The following is a 27,492-nucleotide window of genomic DNA, read 5'->3' as shown; positions in this document are numbered from 1 at the left end:
TCTCCCCAGAACCTTCTCTTCTCCAGGATGAACACCCCCAACTCTCTGCCCCTGGCTCCAGAGCTGCTCCAGCCCTCCCAGTATCTCCAGAGCCTCCTCTGGACTCATTCCAACAGCTCCCTGTCCTTCTGTTACTGAGGACCCCAGAGCTGGACTCAGCACTGCAGGGGGGTCTCAGCTCAGCAGAGCAGAGAATCCCCTCCCTGGTCCTGGTGGTCCCACTGCTGGGGATGCAGCCCAGGACACTCTGCATGGCTTATGTGAAGCTTCTCAACAACCAGAGCCCCCACATCCTTTTCCCGAGGGATGTTTTCAGTCCATTCTCTGCCCAGCCTGGATCTGTGCATGGGATTGCCCTGACACCTGTGCACTTGGCCTTGCAGTTCCCATGTGCCCACCTGCCAAGCATGCCCAGGTGCCTCTGGTTGGTCTCCCTTCCCTCCCACCCACTCCACAGATTTCACAGTCACTGGCTCAGAGGGAGCAGGAGATGTTCCCTAATGCCAGACTAGCCATGCTGCTCAGCCTGGAACTAACATGATCATTTGGACTCTCACAATTTTTACTTTCTGAGAAATGGAGACTGCAGCCAAACCCTTCTCCCCACCTCTGGTTTGAGCTCAGGATTCCCCAGCCTGAACAAACCCTTCCCAGCAGAACCAAGCAAGAAAGAAAAATCCTCTTCTAAAGCTGCTCCCCTGGAGGCTTCTTCCAGCTGAGGTCCTTGTGCCCTTGAACATTTCTTCCACCAGAAAACTTTGTTTGCTCTTCCAGCTTTCCACACTGCATCCCCAGAGCCTGCAGCCCAAGGAGGGTGGGTGGGCAGTGCAGCGGGGGGGGTTGCCTGACACATCCCATCCCCAGACTGCTCACAGTTGCCTAAAACTCAGCCAAAGCATCTGGGCTGGTTTCCCATGCTGGTGCTCCTAAGTTTCAGCCAAAATAATTCATCCACTTTTGAGAATTAGAACATCATGCATTTTTTTTTTTTTCCCCAAAAATGGCATTTACCTTCACTTTGTTGAACTCCAGCACTGCAGAGTTTGCAGGAGGGAATTCAAGAAGGGAGCCTTTTTGGCTCCAATGAAAATCTTCCTAAATACCAGCAAAGACAAACACTGGAGGGAAAAAATAACTGCCCATATAAAATCAGGACAGTCTTTGCAACTAAACCAGGACACTTCAGCGTTCAAGTTCACAACTGTGATGGTGGCAACTGCCATTCTGGAATTATTAGTAGTACTGATGAATTAATGATTATTAATTGTACTTCCTGCTTGGAACTAGAACAGAAAGCAAGGAGCCTGCTCCCTGTTTCTTGCCAAACTGATGCTCTGTGAGCAGGACAGAAACCTCTTGGATTTGGATGCAGAATAAACCAGGCAAGACTGAGTGAGTGACATGATGCTGGAGGAATGCAGCACAGAAAATGAACTGGAAACTGGATGAAAATGAAAGGACTGGGAGAATGACAATGGGAAAAACAGCCCCAGCAGAGTGGGAGCAGAGCCTAAACCAGGGGCTGGTGTATGTGAGGTGTGTAAGGAACAGGGACTGGGGCCACAGAGCAGGTGCACAGAAGGGCCAAGGGAGCTGAAGGGAAGGAGATCTGCTGTAAATGGGAACTTGCAACAAAAATGATGGGAAGTCTCAGATAACAGGGTTCTTTGCTATTAATTTGGGGAAATTAACCTGCCTGGATGCATTCCTGTGTGACCTACACCAGCTGATCCTGCTCTGGCAGGGGGGGTTGGACTCTGTGATCCCTTCCAACCCCAGACATTCTGTGATTGTGTGAGCAGTGAAATAACAAAACCAAAAATATACTCCAAAGTTGTTACTGAAAATTTTCAGAAAAAAAAGTTAACTTTTCAATAAAGTGATGCTTCAATCACTCTATTGAATTACAAAGTATGGGGAAAGCCAACCATAAGTTCAACATTTGCTGCTAAAGCTTAAATGATACCCATGCAGCCTTAACTCTGCTGTTTTCCCTAGGTCTTACACACCATGCTTTCAGATTGTGGAAACAGAGTTAGCTTTACCATCATCAGAGTAAGTCAAGCTGTCAGGCTCAAATGTGTTCTAGACAAAGACAGACAAAACCAAAGCAATTTGGAAGGACTCAATTATTATTATAAATGACAAGAAAGGGCCATGAAGGACAATGAGACTATTGCAAGACTGGGGGAACAATGAATAATCTCTCATGTGTTGCTTGCCAGGACCAAATCTATGAGGAGCCAAGAGTGTGGATTTCAGAAATACAAAGCACACTGTCCAGAACAACAGCATTGGGATGATTCTGAGGTAGGAGATCACACAACTTCCCTGGGACCCTGTCAGCCCAGTCCTGATGGTGATTTCAGTAAGGTGCCCACTCCTGCTTCTGCTCCAGGGCTTCCAGGTTTGAGAACTGCCTGTGCAGCTCTCAGAAAGTCAACTTTTGAGCTTAGGCCAGGCTGTAGATACTCTTTATCTTTCAGACAAGAAATCAATAAGCCATTTACTACTCAGAACTCCCTCCAAGTTCATACTCAACTCCTGAACACAGCTTGAACCTCTTGCATAAACAAAAGTAAAGTCATAGAAGACTTCTTGCCACCATTTAAACATTTGGTTTCACTTACCCGGGTTTCCTTCAGCTCCTCATTTCCATCAACTTCATCATCATCCTAGGATGAAAAGAAAACAGTGTAGTTAGACAGCCTTGGACAGAACAAACAGGATAACAGAAAGATGATGGATTGAAAGATGCTGACTTGATGTGAAAGCTAAGACTACATCTTTCCAAAGAAATGCATGTCTGGATGCTTTGGCTGATTATCTGGTAACCTAATGGCCATTTAGAAGATTTTGGTGCTGGGGAAGAATAACTCTCTTGAGGTGGCTACTGCAATTTGAAAGCTCCTGAAGAGTCAGTAGGAGCAGTAACACTCCTTAATATACTCAGGGACCAAACGTGACACTTGGGAAGACAGTATCTGAAATGCTGAGAGAATACTGACTTTCAAGGCATGTCCTCCACCTCAGTACTCATCCCAGACAGCCTGCCCTTACCCAGCCTCACTGCAACCCACTGCCTCTTTGTGCCACCTCCAGGATTTCATGGAGCAATGGTGAACCACCACAGCATCACATCTAGCTCTGTATTGAACTCAAGGTATTTCAGAAGTTGTAGCTGCAGCTTTGTACAGAAACAACGGGGAAAGGAACTGAAACTCTGAGAAGTGATTTGCTTTCTGCTAGTAATGTTGCTACAACAATCCAGCAGACAACTGGGTAAGTTGTAAAGCATTTAACTGAATAAACAGTAAGGAAAAAGAAATTGTATTCTGCATGCAAGTGAAAAATGTGAGAATCATTTGAAAACAATAAAAAGAGGGTGCCTGCAGCAAGACTTTCAGTAGAGTTTTCCACCAGGACCATTCAACTGGTCTGTAGCTGCAAACATTCACCATATCTACTGCTGCCCCAAAGGAAGAACTCTGAGGTGATTCCTTCACTGTGCTGGGCAGGAAACCTTTGCCTCTCAGGTGAAGGAGGAAGCCTGAATGGCCACAGCTGGACTAGAACTGTTCCCAGTTTCTTAACCATAATTTCCTGAAGAAGGTGATCTATTGTCCCAAGTCTCTGACCAAGGGTTGGAGGGTTGGGTTTCTCCTCTCAGACTGAAGAAATCCTTTAGAAACCAGGACTAAAAGCACAACACAGACAGCTCTTCTGCATTTATGTTGTGTGTGTTCTCTGGTGCTGGGCAGGGTTTTATTCCTCATTGTCTTCCTTTTAGGGGGCCTCAAGCACAGCCAAATTTGGGCTCAGAGGAATTCCAGTGGCTCATGACCTCCTTCTTCCAAAGAAGCCTGGCTTCTAATCTCTCTTCTCCCATGTGGGCTCTTTCACAGCTCTGCAAGGATCACACTGATTTATGGCCCAGGAATAAGCTTCCCAGAGCCTGCTGCTTGGGTTTCACACGGGCCAAACAGGGACAAGATTCCTTTGGAAGTGTCAGTCTGAAATAAAGCTGGAGAGGGAAGGACTAACAGGAAATCAACTGACCTGGAAAAAAATCTGCAGCTTGGAACTGGAAGGGAATTCTGCCTGAATATGATAGAAAAAGTTTTGCATCTTGAAGGAACCCAAACTTACATCTTTGGTTGAGAAAATGATGCCCGTGCTTCTCCGCCGCTCCTTTGGCCGCCGCCGGTCTCGGATCGACTGCTTGTGTGGAGATCTGTCATCTCCATCCTGATCTTCACACTCTGGCCAAGCAAAGAAAGGCTGCTTTGGTTTCAGCAATTTACATCTGAGCTTTTGCTAAGGTACTGGGGTTCTTTTCGAGCTGATCAAGGTCACCCTGGCTTGTGTCATATTACAAAGGAGTTATTAAAGCAAATGAAATGGAATCTCAGTGTCCTGCTAAATCTGGTTACTCACACTCCTTCCTCCCTTTATCACAGCCCAGAGGGGTTATCCTAGCTGTCAGCTCTCTCCTAATCATCCTGACTTACTCCTGTTCTTTGGACAAATGGTACAGTGGAACTGCCCCCCCAGCTCAAAGATCTAAATGCTCCGTAGATTTATGATCTCATTTACTTATCCAAAAGGGAAAACACCCTTTTATTCCTCTGTAACAAGCAATAAGCTGCATTCTACATTAGGATTTCCATTTAAACAAATAACATTTGTTTGATGACATGGCAGCTTCCCATACTGCTTCCCTCAGAGTAACAAAAAACCTGTTTTTGTCTGTACACTACAAACTGAAATTTCTAAAATTGATGGGAAGCCCTGATCTTTGCGTGTTCTTTTTTCCCCTGGGTACATACCATTTTTCTCCATCTCTGTGGCTTCCCCTCTGGTATCTGATGGATTCACAGAGTCAAGACCTAGATACTTATTTGTTCGAGTCAGGTATGAACTTGCATAATGGAGAGGTGCTGATGCTGAAGGGGATACAGGTGTTGTAGGTTTGTCTGTTTGTACAGGACACCTTAATCGTCGATAGACACTCTAGAAACAAAGAACCATGACAAAAAGTTAGCAGAATGAAGAGGAACTGGAAGATCTGGGATTTCAGGGAACTGAATAGTCTTTTAGAGTGTCATATTTTCCCCACTGCTGCTGGAAGTGATCACCTCCACCCACCAGATTCATGCCATCCAACTGGGATGAATGTTTAAAGCATAAAACAGCTACAATGTTAAGGCTCCTTTCCATGGCTGGGCAGCCTGGGATCAGCCTTTGTCCCCATAGCCAATGGCAGGACAAACCAGTTACCCGATAGACACACATGATTTAGAGTAAAAAACAAGTAGTGGCAGAAGGAGAAAAAAGATCTCTCTGGTCTGCCATTCCACACAGACATCTGTGGAGAAATGTGAACACAAAGCCTGCACAGGATGGATCCAGGCCACATTTCTATCATTAGCCTTCTCCACTAACTCCACTTCCTGTGATTCACAGTTTTATTTTCTAGTAGGAGACAGAAATTTAAATTCCCACTGGACAGCAAAGGACCAGCTGACCTTTACCACCTCCATCCCACATCCCTGGAGAAGATCTCTGAGGTGATGTTCTGCTCCTCAGCATCACTTCTTCCCCTTAACATAAACAGAGACCCTCGAGGAATTTCTCCTGATCTCAGCTCCAGTAAATCACATTCATTTGAGTTGGAAGGACCTCTGGAGATCATCAACTCCCTGCTAGAGCAGGATTGCCCAGAGCACATTCCCCAGGATGGCATCCAGGCAGGTTTTGAAAGTCTCCAGAGAAGGAGACTCCACAACCTCTCTGGGCAGCCTGGGCCAGTGCTTGGTCACCCTCCCAGTAAAGAAGTTTTCCTGATGTTCCAGCTGGTGCCCATTGCCCCTTGGCCTGTCTCTGGGCACTGCTGAACTTCTTTCAGTAACTCTGGAGCAGCGAGAAGGAAGGTGAGGAGAGTCACCTCCTCGTCTGCGTTTCTGCTCCACCGTGGGCGGTTCTCCTGCCTCTCCGCGGTGCTCTCCCTGCTCTCTGCCCTCTCGCTCTGCTGCTCCTGCGCTTGGCGCTCTGCCCGGGACCGGCTGAAGGTTCGTTCTGCCTCCTGCAGGTCTGTCAGCGTCACACCCTTGGGGAAAGGCAGAGAGAGAATTTTTAAATGTATGCATTTAGATCTTAAGTCTTGCAGGTCAGTTTATAACACCCAGCAGGCTTACACCCAGCCAGGGTAATGTTTCATCTTTATGCTAACAGGGGGACAAAAAAAAAAGAAAAGAAAAGAATTCTCTTGCCTCTAAAACATCTCTCAGTACATCCACCTAATCACTGACTGAAAATAACCCAAGTATACGTGGTCAAGCTGCAAACTAAAAGGCAGGTATACTGCAGGAATGAGAACTCCAAAACCCACTCGTGTGTGCTCAGGGAAGGATTCTGTAATAAATGATTGCAGGAACTTTTGCCAGAACCTCTCTAACAAAGGGTAGACAAAGTTCTCATTCTAAGTAGCAACGTAAGAGTCTTCTGTCTTTATACATCAGTTCTTTTCACCCTACACACCAGCACCATAAAGTTTTTCCATTCTTTACCTGTGTGGACCTGCGGGTCTGCCGGGCCTGCCTGGACCGCGCCTTCCGCAGCGACTCCGCTTCCTCATCCCGCACTGGAGTCAGATATGACCTGAAAAAAAACCCCAAAATAGAAGGGCAGAATATGTTAAAATAAAAACAGATGCTTTGCTTTCCTGCCTCTCCAAGCTCCAGAGCTGAAATACTATTCCCTTTCATATCAATAAAAATATTTTAAGCCCATCTACCATGACTACTGTCAGCTTCTGGTTTGTGACAAACTTCCTAAGAGTGATACACAAATGCTCACATTATGTTCACTGCAGGGTCTCCAAACTCTTTAGTGTCAGAGATATTCTGTTAAAAAAAAAAAAAGGTGCAACTCTGGAGTATATTATTTGCTCCATTCCATGTCTTATTGCATCATTAGGTAAATAAACCACAAAGCACCTCTCCTTCAGATAAAGATCTCAATAACAGAAATCCCGCATTGGCACATTCCTCAGACCCTCCTTCCTGTCATTATATTCATGATCATATTCCTGGAATCTGGTGTCTTCACCAATATGAAATCCATCACACTAGAAACCAGCAGAACTGCAGGCATCTTACAAAGACAAAACACCTTGAAAAAAAAAAAGCTATGAAATTTAAAAAATGACCTTCACACACCAGGGCACATTGAGTCCCTGAATACCAAAGGCTACGGTTAAAATGCAGAGCTGGTCACCGCTAGATTTCATTAAACTGGGGAGGTTTCAATAGAATTATTCACATGAAAATATATAAACTGAGCTCTATGCACTGGCATTCCCTGTGGCCGAACGGGAGGAATTTGGCTGAGCTCCCTCCTGCAGAGCTCGGGATCACACAGCAGTGAAGTCTCATTTCCATCCTGCTGGAGTGGCTTCCATCTTAGGAAAGATTAATTAGATTGGACTTCATAGCCTGGTTAAGAGGTGTCCTGGTTTGGGCCAGGATAAAGGTGATTTTCTGCCTTGTATTTTTGCTGTCAGCTCAGCTCACTGGGCTGGCAATTACACCAAGTGACAATAGGGAATAATTATTAACACTGTCTCACCACACAAGGATGAGGGTGCCTGAAATGCAATTCTCTTCCATAGGTCTGTCACTGCCACAGGTTAACAATACCAGAGATCCAGATATTCAAAGAATAATTAGTTAAGTGAGGGATAAAGATCTAGAGCAAGGAATTGCTTGCTTTGTCCTCGGACTCTTCCCAATTACACTGAAAAGGCAACGGGCTAAGGAGATTTTGCATCTGATCCAGTAAGCTCAGACATTTATTACAGAGATTCCTAATTAACAATCACAAAATCTGACTCATTCTAAAATCATTTGCCATGATGGCCTTCAACCACCTCCACTACTGTGCGTTCACAGCTGCTTTAGCTGAGCAGCCAAGCTCAGGTCTGTCTGGAGGAGCATCCATGGGAGCTTCACGTCCCACTGCAAAGGCTGCTGGGGGACACCTGAAAGTCTTCACCACTTTTTCACCAGAGAGGGTAGTAACAGGACAAGGGGTAACGGTTTTAAGCTGAAAGAGGGGAGATTTATGTTTGATATCAGGAAGAAATTCTTCACCATGAGGGTAGTAAGACACAGGAATAGGTTGTCTAGGGAGGGTGTTGGTGCCCCCTCCCTGGAAGTGTTTAAGGCCAGGTTGGATGAAGCCTTGTGCAACCTGGGCTGGTGGGAGGTGTCCCTGCCCAAGCTGGGCAGTTGAATTTTGATGATCTTTAAGGTCCCTTCCAACCCAAACCATTCTACTATTCTCACCTAGAACTGGTGTATTTGACCCACTAAATCGTGCCCTAAGCTGCTCTGATCTCTAAGAGTAAAAGGAGAGTGCAAAGGAGGGCTGGTCCCTGCTGAGATGCCTGCACTGCAGCCTTCTGGAGGAGAGGACAAACTGGAGTTGGCTGGGATGGAGATGCCTGGGATGGAGATGCCTGGGATGGAGATGCCTGCCCCAGGAGCTGGCTGGGCTCATGGACCTGCACTCCAGGGCCCTGTTTGTTGTGTTCAGAAAGAGCCCAGCTCCCAGGAGAGTGTTGGAACTCACTGCTTTCCATGGATTACCCAGACACCCCCAGCTGTGATGGATACACCAAGATGGGAAGGGCCTGAAACCCAGAGGGATGGTTCCCTCCCCACAGCTCACTGCTGCAGGAACAGAAAAAGCTGCTATTTCATGAGTAAAAGCCATGCAACTCCTCATTTTGCAGACAAATAGTTCTCTTCTGCTCTCTTTACACAATGCATATGTGCTCCCCGGGTAATGGCACATTAAGGAAACAATGAGCATTTTCTCAGCTTCTGACACAAGGTAGAGTGGCTGCTGTGTGCACAGCATCCAGGAGCAATAAGCCACCTACAGAAATAACTCGTTTTCAAAATATGCAGTAAATTAAATTCAGAACAGTAGTAAAAAAAAAAAAAAAAAAAAAAGCAAACCAGTTCTGAAACAAATAAACCAAAAGAATTTGTAGCTAAGGTGGGCAGCTTACTGCAGCAGCTCTGAAGGAGTGGGATTTACATCTCATATTCTGCAATGAGGACAACAGGCATGTACAGAACTATGTGTATACAACAGGGAGTAAAAGGAGGAAAGATGAGATGTGCTTTTGCCCGAGGAGGAATTCAGCTCATACAACTGCATGCATGCAGAGGGCCACATCGGGCTTGCTCAGGAACACCCCTGGTATGTGTGAGCAACACAAGATCACCCTGACAGCAGCTCAAGTACTTCTGCACACAGAAAAAAAAAAAACCCACGGAACTCCCTGCTGCTGGATGTGAGAGGGTGCAAACCAGAAGTTCCAAGTAGTTGCAGGAAAGATCAGGCAAATCCTTGGAGTAGAGGTGAGCACCAGCTCCTGCACTGAGGTGCTGCAGAGCCCTGAGCAGGACTGGGGCAGGGCCAGGGGGGGCTGCAGAGCTCAGGAGGGATGCAGGATCCCAGGAGGGATGCAGGATCCTCAGGGCTCAGCTGCAGCCTCCTGTGCTGCAGTGTACAGACACAACACGATGGAAGCAGCAAGAGAAACAGCACTTGGTGCCTCTTGCCCTGTCATCCTCCCAGATTTTTTCCCTCTGCTCTCCCAGAATTTCAATAAACCCAGCAATATTTCAAAAACACCATCAGCAATTTTAGGTGCCCAACCTATGATGGTGACTTCATCTCCAGACAAGCACATTTTGCAAGTCAGAGCAGCTCAGCTGGGGCTGCAGCCTTTATTGATTGCTAACTTTTGGTTTCCTTCCATTTACACAATTCTCCACTTCTTGGAGCTCGCCCAAAGCCATTTTACAAGCATGAGATAACAGAATTTTCTGAAACAAGTCGGCAGAGCCACTGCACAGTGACAGAGCTGGTTTGTCCAAGTAAGCAGCTACAGCCTCTTCCTGGTGATTGAAGAAGTGGCTGGGCAGTAAATATTTCAAATGCAAAGAGCAGATACCACACCTGCTAGCAATTCTATAGCAGTTCTGCTCATCTTAAGGCTTTTATGTTTTGCTTTGTGGGGTTTTTTTTTGGTGGGTGGGGGAGGCAGGGAGGATAAAAAACAAGTTATACAGTTTTAGGTGAAGCTTCATTTTGTTTACAAGCTGAATTTTAAGGTATCAAATGGTGCTAAATGGGATGGGAGAAAGGAAGAGAGACCAAACTCACTGGAAGGAGATGGCAAGTCTGCTGCAGCAAGGCTGGGCTGGCTGACAGCAGGAGAGCAATACCCTGCTCTCCAAAGCAGAAAGACTGCAGATCACAGCAAGCTGCAGGGGACAGACAGCAAATGGGGTACAAGGCAGTCTGTAAACAAGCCACAGAGTTTTTAATTACATTTTCATCTCACTGAGGTGCAGTTATCTATGTCATCCTCCTAATTCAAGCAAATATCACATGACCCAAGTAGATCTTCAAAGAAATGCATTGTGTTTTCCTGCATTCAGCTTCCCCTGAGAAACACAAGGAATCAGAGCAGCCATCGTGCCAGGTTCAAGGCACACATGAAGTACAATGGATTCCTCCCAGAGTTTTGGTTGCAAGTGCAAGCAGCAGAATATAAATTGTTAGAGATGTGTATGGAGAGTTAGCAAAAACACCACACAAGTTTATAGTTCCCAGAGACAGAGGCAAATGTGTCCTGCTGTCACAAGAGATCCACAAGCTTGCAATGAGTATATTAGCTGGAAAGAAGCTGGGAACAGAATGATGAATCTGGCTCCCACTTGTTTCTGTTTTCAAGAAAACACCTATTTTCTCTGTTGATTCTTTTCATCGGGACAGTGCAACACAGAAAAATGGATCCCAATAGCTCATCTCAAGGCAAAAGGAGCTGTAATAAAATCCTAATAGAAGATTCAAAACAGGGCAAGAGTGAGCCTGGATATACAAGCTGGTAAACCAAGAATACAAGAGCAAATTTGGATATTGGGAGACAAAAAAAAAAAAGAACATACTGTGGAGAGAAACCCCTCCCAAGTAAAGAGTAAATGATGCAGAAAAGTAAATTACCTTTGCCTTTTAATTGGTGCACAGAGAGCAAGAACAGATGATGAATGTCTCCAAGAAACTGGGAAGCCTTTGACTGTCTTTTTAGAATACTGGTTCCCTCCTGGACTCCTACTAGTGCTGACAGATTGAAGCATTTGTGGCAAACACCATCTATTACCCTGCGGAGTCCTCAGGCAGGACACCATCACCCAGCCCCAGAGGGAAGACCAAGAATCTCTAAAACCTGCTAAAGTTTCACATTTTCACACTGCAGGGACCCAGCACTTGCCTACAAGATACTTACCTACCTGTGACAAAACTTGGCAAGAAATTTGGCAATTAAATGTTCATTTCATGCTGCAGCTGCTCTCTTGTCTAACTGGACTGGAGGTATTTTGTCTTGCTGCCATCACAGCAAAAACTGAGATACAATTCTCTGCTGGTCCACTCTGACTCCTCTCATCTCAGCCCAAGCTCTCTTCCTATCTTAGGAGTGACTCTGAGCTACCCTGACTACACTAGAAACTGCAGTGACAGTTTTCTTGGAAGCCAGGATGGATTCTTGCTTCTTCCAGCTCTGGATAACATGGGTAGAGGGAGTCAGGCACAAGTTTGCACACAGAAATGCATCTTCAGCACATGGAGAGCCATGCAGGTAATCAGACTCTAAAATGTTGGAATAGCTTCTCTTAGGAGTACAATATCACCATTCCAAACACAATTATTTAAGAAGTCCTTACTGTATCTGTCTCACACATAGATACACACAGAAAAATATATACAGACACAAACACTGAAAAAAAGAAAGACAGGAAAAAAAGCAACTGCAAAAGCCTCAAATGCTGATACTGTTCCTCTGGAAACAACTGGAAAAGTACAACATCCCAGCAATGCATTCCTACAAGCTGGAAATGTGCCACTGGCTAAGAAAGGATCCATAAATTAAAGGAGGGAAGAGAGGCAAACACAACTTCTTGCAGGCAGCAATGCTGACAGCAGTTCCCAAAACACAATTCCTTAAGTTAGATAATAAAGTATCTACCCAGCAAGTCAATCACTGACCATTACATGGAAACAGTCTGAAACTTCCCTGCTCTCTCATTTAAGCAACCAACAGGTTTCAGTTCTTCACAGTAACTACCACTTTGCTGACATGTTCTATGCATCAGCAACTGGAAAAAATTAGAGAAATTGCCATGAAAATTGGCTGACTAATTGTAGAAGACCATTGAACAGACAGGAGAGGGGGATAACGGGTCAGATTCTGCAAGTGTTGGAGCTGAGAACGAGGGCAGAGGCAGCCAGACAATGCTGAGTTATTTAATAAGCTGAAGACAGAGGGATAACGAGATTTCAGGATCATGCTCTTAAAGCATTTCACAGCTGGCTCCAAAAGGCTCTGCAGAACATTCACCATTTTCAGGCCTTTGCTTTTCTCCCTGCTCAGCCCTGGCTGTTGTGAGCCATCCTGTTTCAATCTGGACTGTGAATTCTTAACTCATGAAAGTTTAAATGTCTGAATTTCAATCATCTATTTGCAGTATGATTAGCAGGTTAAAAAGCACAAGCTGCAACTCTTTATTTACTACAGCTTTATTTTCCTAAATGCATTCAGGTGCTGATCCCAGAGATTAAGAGCTTTGTGATCTTTGTCACCTGTTAATCAAAACAAGTACCCTTTATCCTCCTCCATACTTTGATGTGCTGCTTACGATGGGCTGAGGTTCCCCCAACTGCAGCTGATGCTCTCCTACATCCCATCAAATGGTTCTTGATGATGTTGTGCATTCCTTCCTATCTGCAGTGTTCACCTCTCTGGGTGCCCTTCAGAAGGCAGCAGTGCTGCTCTTGTGCTGTGTCCCCCTCCTCTGGGAGCTGCAGCACATGGGGGGAGCCCTGCTGGGAACCCAGCCCTGCTCACTCCCATCCCGGGATTTTCTTGGCCAAAAGAGGGAAATACAGGATTGGAACCTGCTGAGAACTCAAGAGTTTGGGGCTGGAGGAGACAGCACATAGACTGGAAGCTTTTGAATGATCAAGATTATCCCTTTGTGTTCATTAATGCCTCTCAGTGTCATGGTAAAAAGATTAAAGGCAACAAACATCACAGGGATCACACCCCTTACACTGGCTACCTCACCTGGAGAGGGTTTGCTGTGAACCCAGACCTTTGAAGATCTCCCAGGAAAAGGGAAAACATGCTCCTTTAAAAGTAAAGCAAACAAACTAGGAGATTTTTCTGCAAGAGAGGAGCCAAGACTGCTGCAAACACACACCAAGGCAAGCCAGAAACACCTTTTCCCTACCGTACTTCCCCCTTAACTCTTGAATGGATTCGTTGTGACTGTCACAAGCTCAAAGCTTTCCAGGCTGGAAAATTCTGAAATGGGTTTGTGTTCAGCACAGGACATTAAGTGTCAATATATCCAACACTGAGCACTCTGTCACTGCATCATGGAACAACGAGCACAAATGTCTGCAGTCCTCAGGGGCTGGATCTTTGCATTAAAAAAATTGCTGCATGAAACAGAGAGGGATGAAACTCCATCTCCTGCCAGCTGATGAATGAAATGAAGCCAGAGATGTGAGCATCCTGCCTCTATTTGTATTCCTCTTTCTCATTTTCAAGTGAGCCAACACAATTTGACATTTTCAACAACCTCAAGCAGCCCCATCAAAGCTTTCCCAAGAGCTTGTTTACACAGTCCAGAACAGGGCAGGAAATCCCTGGGAAAACAAACAAACAAAAAAACCAGCATAAAAATCACTCAGCAAAGATCTGAATATTTGGGAAACTGCCTTTTGCAACTGAAAAAATCAAGTCAAATCACAACTTGATGGTGATGCAGAGCGTTCAGCTGTTGCAGTCCATACCCCGCAGGAGGCGGCAGCTCGGGCTGCCCATCCCCGCAGCCTTCGATCGCCACCTCGTGGGAGCAGCTCCCACGGAGTCAGCCCCAGCTGAGTCACAGAAAACATCACCCAGTGTTAAGAATGGAGAAAAGATTTCCATTTCCTGTTGAGCTAGGACTGCAATTTCGTAGCATGTGGAAGTGGCTGGGGTTTAATTCCAAGTGTCCACTCTTCTCAAGGACAGAAGATTGTTGTTAAGTATGCTCAGAAGTTTTTCTTTTAGATTTAGCAGGGTGACGAGCTGGCTGCTTTGGCTTCTCCACCTGTAAATTCTCTGGGCTGGTGCTGTAGAGCAAAGAATTTAACTAAAAAACCAGCTCATTTTGTGCTGAATTAGCTTTAAGCTGGACCATCACACAGTCCTTCCACAAATATTTTGGGCACTTTCTGTAGTTTAATGGCCATTTCTGGGCACAGGAAAGGATTTGAACATGCCAAAGTTAGTAAATGGCTGTACCCTGAGCATCCAGGTAATGGTGCCCAGCTGGAACTGGGGCCCTACCTGCAGGACTTGCCATGAGACAAATGTGCTGTTAGATACAAGGATTAAGGACATGAAAGATGTCAGTGGTTACAATTAGTAAGCAAAGAGGAACTGCACACAGATTTTGCATGTAGACAGGGACAGGGAAAAGCAGTTTTACCTTCTGCTTGCTCCAGGCTGCCAAGCTGCAGTTCTTTTACATTGGTTAGCTCAAGTGGTCCCTGCTTCCTTCCCTTGACCATTCCTGGAGGATCCCACATATATTCCTGCTTTGAGTGAGCAGGCCAACCTACAGCCTGGGCTCCTCCACCCAAAGCAAATGCCAGAATATCCCCTCTGCCTCCCACCCCTTTCCCTGAGCACTGGATAAAGTCAGACAGCAGCTGAGCATGCAGCACCAAACCTGCTCCCCTTCTCCACAGGAACCCCAGCCCAGCAGCAGTGACCCCCAGCCCACACCTCAACCTTTTCCTAAATAAAAATTCTGATAGAGCAAGAGCAACCCCTGCCTCTTCCCAACATGGGCAATCCCACAGCCAAGCAGAATTCCTGCCCTCCCACATCATCTGCACCAGCAGCCTCTTAACAGAAAAAAAAACAGAAAAAAAAAAAGACAACTTTATCTGAAAGAGATTAGCTGCAGAAGGGTGACAGATAAATGCTTTCAACAGCAGGTGCCAGCTGATGGTTTGGTTCTTCACAAGAGACCCCTTAACTTGTTGGTGTTTGCTGTGCAGTGTAAATGGGAGCCTGTCCCTTGCCATGCACCAGCACCCCCAGCACTCTGCTCCCCAGCACTCCTGGGACCTTGCCCAGGAGAATTAAGACCACTCAGGCTCATGTCAGGCAGTGATAAGGATTAGAGAGCCAAATACTACTGGAAACTCCAGAGGTGATAGTGAGACAACACTCACAGCTCAAGTGACTTTTAAATATGCCTTGAATGCAAACCCCATAGTTTAAATTTTACAGAGATCAGGGTTTCTTGTATTTTTTTTTTGTCAGTTAATATGGGTTAAGAGACATATTGGGCACCTGCATTCAGCCTAAGAGGAATCATGTTCTGAATTTGGACAGGACAAGAATCATGAGGTAAAAGGACTTGTCAAAAATTGTTCATCTAATAGCACTGGTGAAGGAGGATTCAGTTATTAATACATTATTAATATTTGCTTCTATAAATAGCAGCTAGATCCTTAGACTAAAGGGACAAAGAATGAAAAATAAATTCCTCTTGGGAATGAAGAAGAAAAGGGAAATGTTTGCTAGACACATTTACCTTGTACAGCAGTGAACTTTTTTCATCTGGAAGAAAATTCTAGAGGAAACTTTAGAGGGCATCAGCCTCAAAGCTGCTAGGAACACAAGCCCACCTCACTCTTATTCTTGATTTATCTGAGAAACTGGTCAAAATCCATTAAAAATTAAGGAAAAGAGAGGAGTGTTTCCTGTCTCTAACAGCCTGCCTGATGCCAAGTGCTACCATCTTGCTGGAACCTTCCTGAGGAACAGGAAGAACAAACACAACTGCAGAATGCAATTGTACAAAGTGGCTGGGGAAAAACAATAAGGGAGGAAGGACAAATTAAATGATTAAAAAATTTGTTCTTATGAAAGAGGACAGACTTCAAATTAACAAGTGTTAACAAGCTGGCCACATAGGTGAGAACACAGCCTTGCCTTGCAGAAGTTCTCAGGCACAGGATGCCTTGCCCCAGGTGACCACTAGCCACCAGCTGAGGGCTGCACAGTGGCCTCTCCATCCATCCTGGGCACCAAAGCTTCAGCAATTTCCAGACCTCCCAGACCTTTTTTTCAGCCCCAGATGCCTGGTGGCACAAGTCACGTTCCAGCAGGACAAGCTTTCCTGCAGATCCCTCTCCACGCACAGGGCAGCAGCTCCAAGCAGAGCCCTCTTGGGGGCTGCAGTGTGGGATCCCCAGGACCAGATGTGGCCACTGAGCCCTGGGCAGAACCTTCCCGGCCAGGGCTGGGGATGAGCTTTGCAGAGGAGCATCAGGTGGCACTAGAGGCCGCTGCATCCAGGGCCAAGGTGGATAATCCAGCACTGAGCTGCAACCAACAGGATCCCTGCTCACTCCAAGTGGAAACCAAAAGCAGGTGAGGTTTGCACCAGGAGCCTGTGTGAGGCACAGCATCCACACGTTTTCATTCACCCTCAGCAGAGCAAGTGCTGCTGTGAATTCATCTGAAATGCATTTGCAATGGGAGACAATTAGAGGCTGGCAGGAGATCATTAAGAAGACCAACCAGCAACATTCATCAGTGGCTCCAGAATTCCCACAAAAAAGAAAAATAGACTGCTTGGCAATACTCTTGACTCTGGAAGCTGTTGGGTTTCCAGGCAGCAGCAGCAGGCTGCAGTGGGGCCAGGAGAAGCTGACTGTGCAGCTGGGTACAAGGGAACAGACAGGGCAGCACCTTGGCTGAACACCTCTGACATTCCCCTGCTCCAAGCCCGGGACAGCCGGTGCTGCTGCCTCCCCAGTGCATTCCTCCAACCCCATCCCTCCTCTGCTGCCACTTCTGTTACTTCTTTCCTCCCCTTTGTAACAACATCAGGCACAACTCACACAACATTTCCCAGTTGCTGGAGCATTTCTTGGCCAGTTTTCCTAGCAAACAAGCAGCAGGACTGGAGGAAACACTACAGTGGGCTTGCTGGCCACCAAGGCATGCAGACCAGCACAGCAGAGAACTTGGCTACTTGGTACTCTCCAGACCCAACAGTCTCTTCTACTTTAACCTTTTGCCTTCACATAGATAATTTAAGGCCACAAGTTTGGAGACATCCCTACAATCTAATATTAGCTGATAATCTTGTTTATGTTTTTGTTGCTAAGAGCAAGCTGGAGCTTTGGAAACACTGAAGCAGACCAAATGCTACTGCAACAGCTGCCAGCGGGAACTGAAATCCATATAGTGCTTCCCTGACAACTCTTTGACATTTTCCTATTTTATTTTATTTTACTAGAATTGGTCTCCTTCCAAAATAAGTTTTCTCCACTCAGGTGACCTCTCCTGGTCCCTGTTTCCTAGTTCAAAGCATGCTGGCAGTTCCTCAGTCAGAACATCCTGCTGTCAGTACATACATTCATAAATCGTTTCCTCCACCCACGAGCACAAGGCATTGTTGCTGGGCTTTTTTCCTATCACTAGTTTCAAAGCATCAATTAGAGGTGGGAGGAATTCTCTCTCTTTACATTAGCATAATTCACAGGAGAAGGTTCTCTAATAAAAATGCAGACTTACACAGATCTTGTGTATTATTTATAGAAACTGATTCGGCAATAAATGCCAGTGCAGGAATATTAATAGATGCTCTTTTGGGCACCTGCAAGACTCAGCACAGTCAAGCTCTCTGTCTGCAGACAGTGCCAAAAAAGTCTGGTGGGTTTTGTGGAGCCCACTTCTCCTGGGAAGAATCTAAACCTTTTGCAACTTGATTCTGGGCTTGCAGAATGGAGATACTGCTGCAAAATGCTCTCAAGTGTGAACTGAAAGCACAATCCTCACTCTGTCCTCTGGGCAAGCTCTCTTTGCCCAGGGAGTATCTTTTGACAGCTCATCTCAATGCATCTGCAAATGACACCAAGCCAGCTGACCCCTACCAAAATGATGAGGAACACACAGAGGCACTCCTAATATTAAATATGTGTTCTTACAGACAGAGAAGGGTCTGCAGGAGCTACTTCAAGTTATGTCCCTGCATATAGAGCTGATGAACATGGCTCATCCCCAATGCCTGAAATACCTTCAGAGTAGCACTCCCTGTGCTAGCTCTGGAAAAAAAAAAAAAAAAAAAGCCCAGATAGCATTAAAAGCTTGAGTATTTCCAAATAGCACACACCACTTTCCTTCCCAGGCTCTGCTGTAGCTGAAGCCAGGAGAAGCCAGCAGCCAGCAGGCCCTCCCTCCATGGGAGCCGGAACTGCAGAGGCCACAGCAGGGCTGCACTCCCCCTTCTTTATCAGTGTGAGCTGGGAATTTCCATCAGTGCTTTTCACATCCTTTGGCTTCAGGCCACTTAAAATATTTCAGAGTACAATCTCTGCTCAGGAAGGTCTGTATTTTAAGAAGTTATTATTTTAGACTGGGAGAATCTAATTACTGAAAGCACTACACAAGCTGGTTGCTAGTTAGAAATATCCAGTTCATTCCTGCATTTTATTTATTACCATTTACTTTCATCAGAAGAAATAGATTTTGCAAAACTTAATACGCTCACAGGACTAAATGTGGGCTATTTGATATTCTGTACTTACATGCACAAGGTAAATTTCATAGAATCGTAGAATGGGGGGGTTGGAAGGGACCTCTGGAGCTCATCCAGTCCAACCCCTGCACAGCAGCATCACCCAGGAACACATCCAGGGGGGTTTGGAAAGTCTCCAGAGAAGGAGACTCCAGAACCTCTCTGGGCAGCCTGGGCCAGGGCTCCCTCACCCTCACCCTCCAGAAGTTTCTCCTCATGTTGAGGAGGAGCTTCCTGTGTTCTCCCTTCACCCCAGGATTCCTTGTCCTATTCCTGGCACCACTGGGAAGAGATTGGGCTCCTCCTCTTGCCCCCCACCCCTCAGATCTTTACAAATAACATGGCATGATCAGGAAGAGATCACTACCTAGATTCAGAGCTAGTGCAGAAATAGCCTCGATTGCACATGTCAGACTCCTGTCTCTGTGCTGCCTTCCTTACAGTCAAGCAAAAGAAAGGTGAACTGCTGCTGGAGCACAATCCCTCTCCTTGATCACACATCTACACTCTCCAAAAACATTTGTTTTCTCCCACCAGCCACAGAGGGAACCCAGGGGACTTGTGAAGCAAAGAGGTCTCCATTGGGGCATATGTAAACTGAAGAGAGTCAGGGGGATGGATTTTATCTGAACCTGTCTCGGTCCGGTGCTTTTTCAGATGGGATTCACATTACAGAGCCCATGGCAAGTGGCTGCTGGGCTCTGCCCCTTTACACCTAGAGACCTTAGGGATGGAGATCAGCAGCTGAGAGGACTACTGAAAAAAAGCCCAAGATGCTGAAAAGACAAGTAGGAAAATTATGAAGCTAAATTTAACCTACAACCCAGCCATGACTCAATTCAAAACCTTAGGAGGGAGCAGCCTGTGGCTCCACACAGCGCCTGTGAGAAACATCCTTACACCCCCCCATCACCACCAGGTGAGCCCTGAAGAGAGGAGGATGGACACACAGCAGCACTCTGCTCACTAACCTTCTGCGTTCCCTGGCTTCCTCAGCTGAGAAGTCCTTCCCTGGGGTGGAGGCAGCACCAGCATTGGCAACACCGTTAGCAGAGCCGAGTACAGGGTGGTTTGTGATTACACCTAGGGGGGTGCTAGCAGAGATGCCCTCTGTGTTTTTCTCTACAGCAGAATCAGTTTGTTGCCTGAAAGGGGCTCTGAAATAAAGAAGACATAATGGAAAACAAAGCAAGTGAGCTCAAGTGCTGACTGAGACACCAGTCACCTGGGAGCACTGGCAGTTCATTGTCCTTGTTCTGCACCCGAGGTTTTTGTAGAGAACAGCACACACTAAAAAAAGTTTTTAAAAACTTGCAGAAGAACAAGCAGGAGGAATTAATAGACTTCACGTCCCTGTTCGTAGAAAAAATGATTTAAAAAAAATATACCAGGTGAATAAGCAGGAGGAACCAGGTCCAAGAGCTTGTACACTGAAAACCCAAGAGCAGCCTGAGCAACAACCTCGTGTCTTTAACAGGGCAGGAAGAGGCACAACTGACCACTCCAGCACCAGGGAGCTCTGGGCACACATGAGCTGACTGAGCTGCCTGCTGCTGCAAACACACTGCTGAAACTGTCCATCAAAACCATTCTGGGCTTTCTGACACTTTCTGGACACTGCCAATCCCCTCATCCACTCCAGAGTTCACAACTTCCAACCCAACTGTTGATTCTCTGCAGTGTTATCTGAGCTGTGAGCCGTTACCTGGTGTACTGGCGGGCTGATGCAGTAGTGTTCACACCGAGAGATGTGGGGCAGGAAGAGACAGGTTGCCACGGGGTGCCCAATGAGGTAGATGAACCAATGGTAGTGGGTGAGGTAGCTAGAGATGTATTGCGACTGGCTGAAATGTAGGGACTGCTGAGGTCACTACTTCTACCAAATGAAGCACTGGAAAACAGCACAAAATCACGTCCTTCAGAGCACAGTAAATATTCAACAGAACATCACCACCACAGCCAGGCTCTGGGCTGGGAAGGGAGCACGTGTTACCTCTAAGCAAAATGTAGGCAAGGAGATGAGAGCTGGGGCAGCATCTCCCCCAGCTGAGCCTCAGGGACAGGACAATGGTGTGGAGGTGAATGAGTGAAGGTCAGGGAAGGGACAACCTCAGGGCAGCGAAAGCGGCGCACACAGAGCACCCCTGGGAAGGGAGGAACCACGAGCAAGGATGAGGTTGCTTAAAGCAGGAGGACATAAGCAGGTCTGGCTGCATCACTGCCAGAGATGGATGCCCAGGACTTCCAAGCTTAAGAACTTGTTTTTAGTGGCTTAAAATTCTGGCAAAAATGATTAGTTTGAGTTTCAATTCTTTTTAAGCCACATTGGGCACAAACTCTGCAATTTCAGAAAAAAGCTAATGAAACTGTCAAAAAACCATTCAGGAATGAGCAAGAGAAATTCACATTCTGCCAATTTAAAACCTCAAAACCTTACTGAAAATCTGTTGGTAAATAAAAGCACTTAAACTTTGGAGAGGAGACAGGAGAACAGGAGAAGGGCTCTCCTACAAGGATGTACCTTTTGCTACATCAGAGAAAAGCCACTGCAGTTGCACACCTCCAGAACCAGATTGATGAAATCTGACAAAATCTCCTTTATTGCACGTGGCTGAGCTTCACATCCAGGCTGCTCCTTGTCTGCACAGAGCAAATGAGCAGGCACCTGTGATCTAGCACCCTGCCACACCTTTTCCAGCAACTGGTATTCCTGGTTGCTACTGGTCAGACTGGGCTGTCTGCAGGATCAAAGGGTGGGAAGGCTGGGAGCTGCCTCTCATCTCCTGCATCTTCACGACTCCCATGCACATGGAGGAAAGTGGTTGCACCAGGAATAAAAGCTAACACAGAGGAAAAGCAGACCAGGACCAAGAGCTGTAGGTTTATGAGAACACCAGGGACAGTCAGCATCAGAGTCAGAGAGAGCAGCCTGAGGCTGAAATAAAACTTGAAAGGGACAGGACAGCAGCCAGGGACAGAAGGCTGCAGGAAGGATCCAGTCCAATTCACAGAGGCACCCAATTTACAAACCAGCCCTCTCTGCCAAGGGCCCAGCCAGCCCAGGACAAGCAGCTGGTCCCCAGGCAGCCCAAGGAAAGAACAGGGCACCCTGGAAGTCCTCCATGGGAAGGAACCTGACATTGGGGCTCTTCAGTTGATGGTTTCTTGCCACATCCAGGTCACAGAGGAACAAGCAAGTTATGTCACCAGGTAGCAACCTCCACTGGACCCTAAACAAAACTTCCTCTGGAAAGCTGGGCCCTGCCTGGAGCAGGGGGGGAGGGAAGTCCTGTTGGGAGCAGGTGCCTCCTTCTTGGCTCTCTGCACCAGAGGAAAAGGCTGAGCCCTGAAGATGGGCTGGGACCAGGGTGAGAGCAGGGAGCTGAGCCTGGCTAGAGTGGGTGTGCAGGATGAGCAACTGTGAGGTTGCAGAAATCACTGTCCTGAGGAGCTGATGGCAGTGGAGCATGTGCCAGGGGAAGGAACAAGAGGAGTGGCAGGGGGAAAAGGTGGTGGCAACCCTGAAGGGAGCAGGGTTGATGTGGCACCATCCTAGGAGAGACCAAGGCAGAGAGGTTGGGGATGAGGGGTGGCTGCAGAAAAGAGAAGGAACTTGGTCAGGAAGGGAGGACACAGGAGAGTTAAGATCTGACAAGGATTGGCTGCCAGAAGGGAAAGGTAATGGGTGAAAAGGGGAGAGAAGAGGATGGAAGCAGCACCAGGTGCCTGAGAGCAGAGATGTAAAGGAGCTGAAAGGGGAAAGAGGAGGAGGAATAGAGGAGAGCATGGGGATGGTGTTGTGGCAGCTCCTGCATGCACATGCCCTGGGGTGGAGAAGTGAGGTGCTGAGGAATCACATACACACTCCTGCTCACAAGGGAGCCCAGGCACAGGCAGCTCTACAGGAGTTCACCTCCCCACCCTGTCACATTGCATGGGTGGCACTGCACAGTCTGAGGAAGACTCTAAGACATTAATTCAAATGTTCACAGGACCAAAAAGCTGCAAGGAAAAGGTTAGCTAGGGAGTCTTGTTCATTAACAGCTATGTTCCTATGAATCTGTAAAAGGAAGGATTATGAATTTATGCATAAATAAATACATTTTTAAAATAATGCAAAAATCAACATTAGAAGTAAAAAAAAAAAATGGCACTGACACACTACTACTCTTTCTCTAACATAATCACCATAACATAACCATCAGGGAATGAGCAACAGAATGGAAAGAAACATTTCAAATGATGAAAAGAAATACTTCTGAAAACATCTAAGACATGTAGCATTCAAAATCTCAAAAACCTTCAAGACCTTAAGAGCTTTCCCATAAATAAAAGTTTGCACAAAACATGTAACTATATTTTCTGAACACACTGCCATAGGGTAATGCAGAGATCCAAACAGGATTTGCTCATGGATGCTGCCCACAGGATGCTGGCTATTAAGAACAACAGTGAACCCCTGGCTCCCAAATCCATCACTGCTGTAAGCAAGGAGAGTGCCTGCTCTTGTATTTTCCAAGCTTTCAGAACCTGTCCTCCAAGATCAGTTGCTGTCAGAAACAGAGCTGGACAGCCAGCTGCCAGCCTGACTTGCTGTGATGGTTTTCATGTGAACAAAAGCAGCAAGAAGGCAAATATGGGACTATGTAAAATGAAGGAGGAACTGTGTGGAAAACTGATTTCATTCTGGTGTGTGGCCCCTTCCTGTGAGGTATCACACCTACAGATGATGGCAAAGTAAGAATGCTGAATTAACTCCATATGCTGTGCCAGTTTTCCTCCAAATCCTTTCATATACAGGCAAAGTCAGCTGGCTGCTTGAAGGCCAGCATGCACTAGAGTGAAGAACAGGCTGTCAGAACAGGGCTCTGAGAGGTTTTGGGCTAGTGGCCACAGCCAGCCAACCCCTCTGCTAGTCTCTGTACAGTTTAACCAAGGAAATACAGTACAGCTATGTGGATGTAATACTAAATCTGTCTCTGGATTAGGAGAGATAAACAGGCAATGTTTGCAAAATTTCAGCAGACAGCCACGTGAGGGCCTGGGCTGTCTCTCAGACCAGGGAACAGTAAGGCATGGCAGCTGCAAGAGGTGTGATTTTTCCAATGTAATCAGCTGTGGCTTGTCAAGCTGCCTTCAGAAGGGACAAGTGATGGAGGCTGGCTTGTCATCATGTCCCAGGATAGATGTGAAGTCACCAGAATGGATCAGCAGATCAGGAGAAGCTCACTGCTTGAAGGGGCTATCTGTTTCACCTTTTGTGGGAATGGGTCTGTATGTGCTCAGCAATTGGATGGATTGAGCACAACTTCCCTCTACCAGCATAAATACTAGAACAGAAAAAAATCTGCCACTTCCCAAGTACCTCAAAGCAACTGCTTCATCTTCAGGACAGTTATTTAGCTCAGGGTCTAGAATTAGGTGAAATACAATCTAAAACCTTGAAATATTCCTGCCCTTTTCCTTAAGCACAGCTCAACTGGCTCTGCAGCATGACAGGTTTATTCCTGCTGTTTCGCTGGTTGCCAGTATTAGCTAAAATAAAGGTGAGGTGATGGTACTTTGCTTGCACAAAGGGCTGATCCTCCTTCTCACGACTGAGATGAAAAGTCAGAGGTGTATTATTGCCTTAACAGAGCAGGGCTTTCATTCACCTCATTCAGAGACTGCCATTATCTGGTACTTCAAGGAAACTGAGCCTCTCCCTTCTAAAGGGGTAAAAGATCCTGCCACTCACACAAGTTATGCACAGCACTGCTCTCCTGATTCTGCCTGGCTAGTTTACAAACAATCAACCTCTACAATTTCTCATCCACTATGCAGAGTGTGCTTCCTTACGGCCACAAGAAAAGAGTTGGAAGCATCAGTCTTTCCCCTTAGCAAGTGCTGTAAGGTATGCACAAATATTTCTGATAATGATGGTAACAAATATAGACTCATATAAACCAAAATTAGAGATAAGCTATAACTTACCTGTCAATTGCTATCTGAACAATGTTTTCAGACTGTAATTACCTTTTTCTCTTTTTATGATCAATTTTTGTTTTATTATCTAACTATAATACTAGCATAAAAGCCAGAAAGCACTTAGCATTTGAGTTGTGGGAAAAGAGTACTTAAATTAATTTCAGCAATTTACAAATCAACAAAAATGATGGCCTTTCAAAGTACTATTTAACATGACAGATGTCAGCAAATCTTAATTTTCGTTTCCTGCTCTCAGCAGAAGGTCCCATGGCCAGTTACATTCATGCAATAAGCAGCAAGCAGGAGGCTGAAATTTGGGAGGAATGTTAAGATTAGAAGTGCCAGGGAACCCATGTAAGACAGAACAGGACACACCTTTTCAAGTATGTAGATACATAGGTTGTAGGTGCCCCAGAGTGGGGAGGTTCATTCCCCTTGGACTCCTCCCTCCAGGGCTGCCGGGTGTAGGAGCCGCTCCGCACCAGGTTAGCAGCTGATTCTCTAAAGCAGGAGAGAGCACAAAGTTTGTTTAGGAGAACTTCTGGAGTCTGCTTTTGACTCCTTTACACTCACACAACATGAATGCTTCCCTCACACCTACAGGCACTGCTGTTCACAGGTGGCACAACTCGCTGACCACCTCTTCTGGCCTTAGCATCAGTTTGCAAGTGCCAGCTGTATGACTAGAGAAGTACCCCATGTACCTCTGTACTGCATAAAGAGGAAGAGGATCCTTTTTAATCAGAAATATTTGCAATTGAAATTTAGATTGTCCATAAATATAATTTAACATAATAAAGAATGTCATTTGATATTCTCTCTGCTCTCTCATTTCAAACAACATTCCACACACACACAGACACTGCAACTGCAGGGGCAGTTTTTATTCTCTGAGGTATCCAGGCAATGACAATAAAACCATTCAGCTTGGCAAACCTTTTGCTATACTTAGCAGTAGAAAACAAAATATTTGGCAATACCTAAAACTACTTGACAAGTTATCAATATATTGCATCTGGGAAAGAACAACCCCAGATAGCAGTGTAGGTTGGGGACTGAGCTGCTGGAGAGCAGTAGAGGTGAAAGGGACCTGGGGGTGGTGGTGGGTGGAAGGATCCCCATGAGCCAACAATGTGCCCAGGAAGACAGTGGCACCTGGGGTGCTCTCTCTGCTTAAGAGAGTCCAGGGCAGAGTGACCAAGATGATTGAGGGAGTGGAACATCTCCTGGTGAGGAAAGGCTGAAGGACCTGGGACTCTTCAGTTTGGAGAAGAGGAGAATGAGGGGTGAGCTCATCAATGTTTTTAAATATGTAAGGGATGAGTGCCAGGAGGATGGAGTCAAGCTTTTCCCAGGGGTGACCAACAACAGGACAAGGGGCAATGGTTACAAACTGGCAGTTTATAACCATATATATAACTGCCATATAATATGCCAGTTCCATATAAATATTAGGAAGAATTTTTTCACTGTGAGGGTGACAGAGACCTGGCCCAGGCTGCCCAGGGAGGTTGTGGAGTCTCCTTCTCTGGAGACATTCAAAGCCCACCCAGATGTGTCCCTGTGTGACGTCCTGCAGGTGACCCTGCTCTGGCAGGGGGGTTGGACCAGGTGATCTTTTGAGGTCCCTTCCAAACCTTCACTTCCTATGATTCTATGATATTACTAGTAGTCCTATTTATGACAGTTATCTGAAATCAGGGTTCCTTTCCTAACATAAGCTTTGGCAGGAGGTTCTGTTCTGGTCTTGGACAGAACCTCAAACTTGTAATGCAACACAAATGCACTTGTCAGCCTGCAGTTATTTTTCATTTTTCAACTGCTGTGTCCATGCTGATGCACTCTGAGAGACCTGTAAGTTCCATGAAGTGAAACTCAGCTGTTTTGAAAAGAAAAAATACTGAGAAAAAGCTGTACTACCCAGTAGGCCTGGGCACCATCTGTTCATGCAGGCCACTTCTCATTCCCTACTTTACCAGGCAGAGGACACTTCTCAGCAGTCAGCTGGAAATGCCACTCAATAGGAGCCACTGCCAAAACTGTTCAAGCTTATCAGTAGACACAAATTGTCCGGTGAACTCCAAATCACAGTGACTGCCTGAGATTAGGAAGAACACAGCAGGGAGGTTCCAGCAAAAGATCAGCAAAGAATCTCAAACTGGGCTGAAATTCTCTCAGGGTGGTCATCTGCAGTGATTGCTTCCCAACAGTCACAGTGCACAAAGGCTTCTCTGTCCATGCCTTTCTGCTGTGACTGTGGGGGTGGCTGGAAATGAGGCTAAGCTCAAATTTTACTCCTTCTAGCACAAACTGTGAGGCATCTGTTTGTACAGATTAGCTCCTCAAATACATCCTGAAATACTAGATATTTATCCCATTTATAGTGCTGTTCTGTCCAGGGGCAACCATAAAACCAGCCCTGCAATGGAAACAGTTCCCTGCATGAGGGAGTTCACAGACTCCAGTGAATCCTAAAATGACAGATATGTGAACACAGGGACTGAAGGTGACCACTGAGCAAGTGACAAGTGTAAATGTCAGCTACAAAGTGAGGCACTTGCATATAATAGGAAGAAGTATGCCCAAATCTGACTTCCTGCATGGAGAGTGTACATGAGGTAAGGGGTAGAGCAGCCAGCCTGCTGCCCAGCTCACCTGAACGGATAGCAACTTTTATAGATCAGAGACAGCTCCTGATATTGTGAATTCTCATGTACTTGGAACTGCTGAGAGAATATATAAGGCAAGAATAGAGAAAAAAGGTATTCCAAAGAACTATCCAAAG

At 46.1% G+C, this 27,492-nt stretch overlaps 1 protein-coding gene across 5 annotated transcripts in view; it reads right to left on the bottom strand.

Moving 5' to 3' along the window:
- PPP1R12B (protein phosphatase 1 regulatory subunit 12B) overlaps nt 1-27,492 on the bottom strand; it is a 100,383-nt gene that overhangs the window by 33,902 nt on the left and 38,989 nt on the right. For 3 of the 5 annotated variants that reach the window (XM_030465386.1, XM_030465387.1, XM_030465385.1), the window contains exons 12-19: nt 25,083-25,208; nt 20,446-20,631; nt 19,712-19,897; nt 6,570-6,660; nt 5,948-6,109; nt 4,830-5,013; nt 4,150-4,262; nt 2,631-2,675 (exon numbers count right to left, since the gene is read on the bottom strand). In XM_030465386.1, the coding sequence (XP_030321246.1) occupies nt 2,631-2,675; nt 4,150-4,262; nt 4,830-5,013; nt 5,948-6,109; nt 6,570-6,660; nt 19,712-19,897; nt 20,446-20,631; nt 25,083-25,208 (1,093 nt within the window). The remainder of the gene's footprint in view (nt 1-2,630; nt 2,676-4,149; nt 4,263-4,829; nt 5,014-5,947; nt 6,110-6,569; nt 6,661-19,711; nt 19,898-20,445; nt 20,632-25,082; nt 25,209-27,492) is intronic. The other 2 variants (XM_030465388.1, XM_030465389.1) reach the window with 2 other exon arrangements.

This window comes from Calypte anna, chromosome 26 (genome assembly GCF_003957555.1).
Source record: "Calypte anna isolate BGI_N300 chromosome 26, bCalAnn1_v1.p, whole genome shotgun sequence".
Classification (NCBI taxonomy): domain Eukaryota; kingdom Metazoa; phylum Chordata; class Aves; order Apodiformes; family Trochilidae; genus Calypte; species Calypte anna.
This window is presented reverse-complemented; position numbering and strand designations above follow the sequence as displayed.